At 35.6% G+C, this 7579-nt stretch overlaps 1 protein-coding gene across 1 annotated transcript; it reads left to right on the forward strand.

Moving 5' to 3' along the window:
- LOC109338024 lies at nt 651–7272 on the forward strand. The gene is made up of 5 exons (XM_019575157.1): nt 651–1479; nt 1679–2412; nt 2520–2609; nt 5544–6314; nt 6943–7272. Exons 1-5 carry the CDS (start codon nt 1380–1382, stop codon nt 7078–7080), a joined length of 1833 nt encoding a protein of 610 aa, XP_019430702.1. The 5' UTR covers nt 651–1379; the 3' UTR covers nt 7081–7272.

Genomic DNA, 7579 nt, shown 5'->3' on the forward strand with positions numbered 1-7579 from the left:
ATATATTTTGGTATTTTGTGTTGATATTATATTGAGTTAATAATTAGTATAAAACCAATTAACTCTTGTATTGTCATTTTGTATTTTCATGATTAAAACATGTGTAAAATTGATTAATTAGTTATGAGTTACGTAAAGTTAAGTCTATTATATTTTCTATATAATAGGTTAATCAATCCATTCAATTCTATTCAATTTCTTCTTGCTCCTTCATTTATAATAATTGGTATCCTTACAATATTTGGTCATATGAATATCATCATCATAGTCAGTATAATTTTTTTCCAGATATACTACCAAAAATATCCATCATTTTTTGGGTAAGGAAGTAATCTCTTTTGGGGTGCATGACTACTCCACCCAACAAATGTCACTCACATGAATCAAATTATTGACCTTTGGATCATCTTAGGGATATAATAGGGTCTTACACAATCAAATCAATATATTATTAGTATTATATAGATAATATATACATATTACAGCCTAAATAAAATTTTAAATATAAAGATAAACTAGTCAACAATTCTCAAAAATAGAAATAAAAATTGTGTTGAAAGAAGATTATGTCAGCCCTGAAACGTCACATTTATTTAATAGAAGAAAAAAGAATGAAGAGTATCCGAAACTATCATAAACAAATCACACGTCTTAATTTCACAAATTGCACCCTTCTCTTCCACAAACACCAAAACCCTATTTCATATTTCACACACTTTCTCTGTTTTCTCTTTATTTTTTCGCTCTGTTTCTTTTCTCATACTTCATAAAAAACTCTCTCTTTTTTCTTCTTCTTCCAACGCATTCTCTTATTGGCGGTTATTCCTAAAACGCCATCGTTTCACTCTCATCATCATCAATCACTGTCTCGCCTCTAGGGTTAGTTGGTTCACAATCTAATTTCCCTAAATTCTGTCTCTGAAACCCTAAGTTCTTGGATAGATTTTCCTTATTAATCAATCACGTGCGTAGTGTAGAGGAGGCGCTTCCCTTCACAACATTGTCTTGTGTTTCAAGTTACGGGATAAGAATAGAGGAAACAGTGTCTGTTTTTTTGTGATTTTGAAGGATCCAATTAGTTAAACATTGTTTTTAAGCAATTACAAGTTGTGCAATTTGCTATAATTTGCAGCGGAACAGATTGTTTAATCAACCGCTGCAGGATACAGATTGGTGATTAATCGAATATTCGAATTTCACAGTGGAAGTGATGATTAGTGATTAATTTCAGCATCTAGAATAGAAGAAAATGAGTTGTCCTAGTTAAGATTGAGTAGTTTCGCATACAAGTACAATAATACTGTGCTGCTCAAGAGTGTAAGTGTGTTGAAGAGGTGTGTGTTTCTTTGTGTTAATTTTGGTCATGTTCAGTGTTAGTTATGGAAAGAAGTGAACCTGCATTAGTTCCAGAATGGTTGAGAAGTGTTGCAGGGGCTGGCAATACAGCCCAACATTTTGCATCCCCATCTACTAACACAGGTGCTTTGAATATACTTTCTGGATTAGTTACATATTTCAATGCAACTTTATTTTGATTCATAATATCCGAATATTATTTTGTTACATAATAATATTTGTTCTTGTGCAGTCATATATGTGAGAAAAATGGGCATGTTCATAATTGTGTTATACCCTTGAAAAATAAGGGAAATAATAACCACGTTATATTTTTGTGCAGATACTTCTTCTGTAGCCCATCACACTAGGAATAGATATTCTAAGACTGATAGCGATTTTGATAGTTCTCGTTCTTTATTTTTTGAACGTACATCCTCATCAAATTCTCGGAGAAGTACTATCAATGGTTCTGCTAAGCATCCCTACAGTAGTTTCAATAGAAGTAATCGTGACAGAGAGAAGGATAGATCCAGTTTTGGAAACCGCTTGGATCGTGACAGTTCTGACCCGTTGGCCACCATCTTCTCTGTAGGGAAAGAGAGGGATACATTACCACGTTCTCATTCAATGGTTTCCAGGAAGCATAATGAGATTTTAACCCGTAGAGTTGCAGCGGATACAAAGTCTGGTGGCAGTGGCAATCTGAACAATGCAAATGGCATAATTTCTGGTGGTAATATAGGTACCAGCATTGCGAAATCTGTCTTTGACAAGGATTTTCCATCACTTGGCGGTGAAGAGAAACCTGAAATTGTGAGAGTTTCATCTCCTGGTTTCGGTGCTACGACTAGTCAAAGTCTACCTGCTGGAAGCTCAGCTTTGATTGGCGGGGAGCGATGGACATCGGCACTAGCAGAGGTACCTACTATCATCGGTAGCAGCAGTACTGGATCTATTGCTATACAACAAACTGTTGCGATACCTCCTGTATCTGTAGTTTCAAGTATAACAGCTGGTCGTAATATGGCCGAAGCATTGGCACAGACTCCATCTCGAGCTCGTTCCGCTCCTCAGGTAAATGAGATAGTTGCTTGTGTTACTACCTTATTCATTCTGATTCTTTCATTTTAATGATTTTATTTATCTCCATGATCATTTAGTAAGGTTTTAATCAATTTCAGGTGCTGGATAAAACCCAAAGGCTTGAAGAACTGGCTATTAAGCAGTCAAGACAGTTGATTCCAGTAACACCATCGATGCCTAAGGCTTTGGTAAGAGAATTGGCTCGTGACATATTTTTTTAGGTTGTCTGATGCAAGTTCCATTCAGTTTTAGTTTATGTAAGGGAATTTGATTTTTTATCTTAAAATCTCTGTCCTTGTGTTGCTTATCTTTCAATTGATTTTTCTTATATTAAATTTGATGTTTGTGCCACTTTTAATTATTATAGCATGCCTCATCTTAACAGTCGATGTTAGATTTCTACTGGGCCCTCTACTTTCTCCAGTTTTGTTAGACTTTTATTTTGTGGTAGTTAACTGAGTTGAGGTTGAAAATATGACATAAGTACTGCAACACTAGATATAGTAGGATATGAATACTGATAAAATGAGTAAAATTTGTTTTGCACCAAGTTCTATTTGTTTCATTTAATGATGGCTGAGGACGTTATGTAATGGTTTAGAAAGATATAAAAATATAAATATTAAGAATGAGTAGAAGTTTTTTTGGTCATTTGCACCACATTTTGCTTATGCCATTTAACGATACTCAGAATGTTCCAGTAACATGTTCATTCATTGCAAAATAATTGCTTAATTTGCTGATTTGGTTCAAAAGTTTGTCTACTTTATTTGATTGCTTCTTATTGATGAAATCAGTGTTCATGGAAGCAAGAAGTTGTTTTTTAGTTAGTATTCTCGCTGTAAAGGGCACATGCATTTTCCAGTGTTGTCCATGGTAGATGGCGGCCCATGGCGGTTGCCAAAATTTAGCTATCATGGCGTTGCGGGCAAATAGCGGACATCATGGTGGTTGACAAAAAATAAATAAATAATAATACAATAAAACAAAAATCAAACAATAACATAAAGTTTAATACAAATAATTAAGTATTAATATCTCATAACTTCATAAGATTACTAGATAATTAAAAATAGAGATACTAAAAAGTAAATTAAACAATACTAACAAGTCCAGTAAAGACCCACAACTAAAAATCAAAGTAAAACACAAATATAACATGTAAACAGAAATTAAAATAACATACTAAAAAAGTAAACTGAAATTTAAAAAAATGTTCTGAAAATAAAATAAAAAAAGTAAACTGAAATAAAAAAATTGAATTCTGGAAAGAAAAAAAAAACTAAATTTGAAAAATTAAATATAAAAACTGCATTAATGCAAGGGGTGAAAAGAGAAGCATGAAGGAAGAGGGAGAGAAATAAAAACAGCAACAGTCCTAAGGAAAGAGGGTGGCGACATTGACAGCAACCGCAGCAGCAGCAACCGCGACAGTAAGACAGCAAGTTTTAAGAGAGATAGAGGCAACCAGAAATAGAATATTTTTAGGGTTTTAACTCACAAATGAACCAAAAAACCCGACCCCACACTATTTCTTTCAAAAACCCGACCCAGAAGCCCCAAAACCTGCTATTCCGCCATGGCCCATCCACCGCAATGGCGGCTTTTTCAAGCAAAAGGTAGACACAGCCATTTGGCGGCATTTCCCAAATGGCTAATGGCGGTGGGTCAAAAAACGACACCGCCATCCTCCATGGCCGCTTTTTGACAACACTGGCATTTTCTATCATTGGAATTAAGCACATATACTGATTTCTAGGCATCTGTTATTTGAATTATTTTTAAAATACATTACGAAATTATGGTGTTTCTACCCTCAACATCTTTTGAAGTGATGTTTCGTGACAAATTTAAATCTCAAGTATGAAAGTATGAACTAAGATTTATTTACTAGTTTCAGAAGTGATTAATTAGTGGAGGATTTTGCATTCCCCCGCCAATAGTCCTCTTTGGATTTGGTTTTACACCCTGAATTTGAGCCATGAAGCATTGGCATCATAGATGGTTTATTGTAACTGAGCTATTTGCATGCTCATTGTGTACTGGGCCAATATGAACAAGCAGTTCATTTTACAAATACTACATAGTGGGTTCTAAATAAGAAGATGTCGTATCAACCGTCTATTCTTATTCACTTTGATCTAGAGCATAACTGTGCTGGTGCACTGTTTCTACCAAAGGGTTTCCTCCTATATGTGATCCAGTGTATGGAGTCCTGCCTGTTTCTCCCTCTGGCACCTGCTACATGCCTACATTTCATATCTAGACCTGGTGGGCTGTGATGATGAGATTACACCATATAGTAATCTGTTAATATTTGATTGTAATTCGTTAAAAGAGGAACTATTAATTAAAGATTTTACATACTGTAGTCATAATAATGTTTTTAGCATAAAATTGCAATAACTTCGTAGAATACATTTTCATGTATAAAACCATCTATGTACCAACAAAATATTGGTCTAGTGGTATAAGGTCCCGCTAGATCCCCAAGATGACTAAAAGGTCAAGGGTTCGATTCCTGGGAGCGACACTTGTTGGAAGAGGCAGCCACACATCCCAAAAGAGATTAGTTCCTTACCCAAAATGGTGAGGAGATACCATTGGTAGTACCCAAAAAACCATCTATGCATTTCTTGATTACTTAATAGATGTTGGCCACTTGGCCTCCTTTAGTTTAAACTATTTTAATTCACGTTCATATATAGTGGGCATTTGCTTAATTTCTCTTACTGGATTTCCATTCTTGTTATCTGTTGCATTGTTTTTCCTTGCTTACTCTTGCTACTGCACTGGTTTATTGATGTCTTGATTATTCATTACAAAATTATTTCTATAGGTCACATTAAATGATTTGTGTGACATGTGGTATGTTATGTATGCTGGCTTGGCGTTAATGTTTCATTAGTATCAAATTAGATTCTACGGGTAATGTTCTATGTATTTGCATAAAGTATTGATGATATCAGAATTGAATAAGGATTATGTAGAGGGTGTATTTCTGTTCTTATTCTTTCAATGGCATTAAAGTTGAATGATGCTTCGTAGGTGTTTTAGTCATACACGAAAATGTTATAAGTTCCTATAGCTCGTGCCATTTATGCATGTGGTTTTCTTGTCAGGCGCTTAATTCTTCTGAAAAATCAAAGCCAAAATCAGCTGTCAGAAATGCTGAGATGAATGTGGCTGCTAAGATTGTGCCGCAACAACCCTGTGCATTGCATATTGCTAGCCAATCTGTTCGCGGTGTAAATTCCAAAGTTGATTCTCCAAAGACATCTGGAAAGTTTACTGATCTTAAGTCCGTGGTGTGGGAAAATGGTGCCTCCAAGGATGTTCCAAATCCAACAAATCATTCTAACAGCAAACCTGGAAATGAACATGCTGTTGCTGCAGCAGCTGCTTCTGCACCTTCAAGGAACACTAATACCCTAAAATGCCCATTAGAGCGAAAGCCAGCTTCTATGGATCTGAAATTAGGCTCTACTTTGGATAAGAAACATTTATTGTCTCAAGTGAAGAGCAGAAATGATTTCTTCAATCTTATTAAGAAGAAAACGTTGATGAACTCCGCTACAGTTATTCCAAATTCTGTCCCCACGGGGTCGTCTATGATGGAGAAATCTGGTGAAGACAATAGGGAAGTAGTCAGCCCTTCTGAAAGTCCTCAATCTCTTAGAAATGGTGGTGAAGTGATTAGCAATGGCGATTGTCATGCCCATGAAGAGGTTAACAGGTTTTCTGATAATGAAGAGAAAGATCCGATTCCATCTGCTACGATATATCCTGATGAGGAAGAGGCTGCATTCCTTCGTTCTCTTGGCTGGGAGGAGAACTCGGATGAGGGTGAAGAAGGCCTGACAGAAGAGGAGATCAATGCTTTTTATCAGGAGGTGATAAACTCTATCTTGATTTAGTTTTCTGTTGATTGAATTGATATCATTATTATTGAAACCTCATTAGTTTCCTTATGAATTGATGTGAATTTAATCCTTCTGAAGTTAAAAAGCCTTGCTTTGTTAAAAGGAATGTGCTCAAAACTACCTTGTCAATCAACACTTAAAGTGATGTGTTGTGGACATGGAAAAAGGGCAGATGAAATTCTAAGAACTGTAGGATAGGAACACGTCATATATATATATAACTGAAAATTTAAGAAATAAGATTCATAATATCTTAGCTATGTCGGTGCCCAAAAAACATGATTTTAAATATTTGATGCATATCACTATACTTGTGTTGTATAGGTGTCAGTGTCTGACACACTACACAAAAATCAAATTGTGTGCCCATGCTTTATATGTTGTAAGGACATATTAAATTACATGCTCGAGTGATCCTTTCTGAAGTGACATTTCTAGACCCACGGTATCACATTGTAATGCAACTTGCTGTGTGTTCTAGCTGATTAGAGTTTAGGGAGCTAGCACAGTTCATGCTTGGTCAAAAGGTCATTATTGATGCTTGTTAGGATATGATCTAATGGGGTCGGTTTACTTATTCTTCATTGTCTTGTTTCAGTGCAAGAAATTGGCCCCCACCACATTCAAGCTATACCCAGGCATGCAGCCGCTGTCCAAGTTGTTTGAATCTTATGCACCTAACTTGCATGAGGCTTCTGCTGAACTGAGCTTATCTGATCCCGGATCTGAAGCTTGATGTACTTCTTTTTCCAATCATAGTTCGATCCAAGCTTCAATTTTTTATGGCAGATGGTTAGTTCCATCCCCTTTTGTTGTGAAAAAAAAGCTGATGATTTAGGAGTGAAAGAAGATAGTTAGTTTTGGTTGGAACCCTTCATTTTGCAAATATTGCAATAAAGTACAGGCGCCTCAATCCTGTCTGCTTTATAGGGTATGTTTTCCCTTCTTTTTTAGTTAAAAAATCATAGGGTTGGTAGGGTTAGGGGCTATTTTGTCTGCAGTGGAAGGTGCTGAGCAATTCCATCTTTTGGGGTTATTCTGATCAATTACTTCTCTTTTAAGAGGGTTTGATTCTACCTGATAATGTTTATGATGTTTTTGGTAAATTTTTACAAAAGAAAAAGGAAGTTAAAATTCACTTTATTTTAGAGTATGTTGATATGATTATTCTTGGGAGATGTATGTTGTTTCTTTAGGGATATCCTGACTCTAATTCCGGTTGAGTTTCTCGTAGC

Source organism: Lupinus angustifolius, chromosome LG02 (assembly GCF_001865875.1).
Source record: "Lupinus angustifolius cultivar Tanjil chromosome LG02, LupAngTanjil_v1.0, whole genome shotgun sequence".
NCBI classification, from domain to species: domain Eukaryota; kingdom Viridiplantae; phylum Streptophyta; class Magnoliopsida; order Fabales; family Fabaceae; genus Lupinus; species Lupinus angustifolius.

Bases quoted from the DNA above. Each gene is read 5' to 3' on its own strand.
- LOC109338024 (XM_019575157.1), top strand. From the start codon at position 1,380: ATGGAAAGAAGTGAACCTGCATTAGTTCCAGAATGGTTGAGAAGTGTT. The intron at 1,480-1,678 runs GTGCTTTGAATA...ATTTTTGTGCAG, and splicing joins ATCCCCATCTACTAACACAG to ATACTTCTTCTGTAGCCCAT. The intron at 6,315-6,942 runs GTGATAAACTCT...GTCTTGTTTCAG, and splicing joins TCAATGCTTTTTATCAGGAG to TGCAAGAAATTGGCCCCCAC.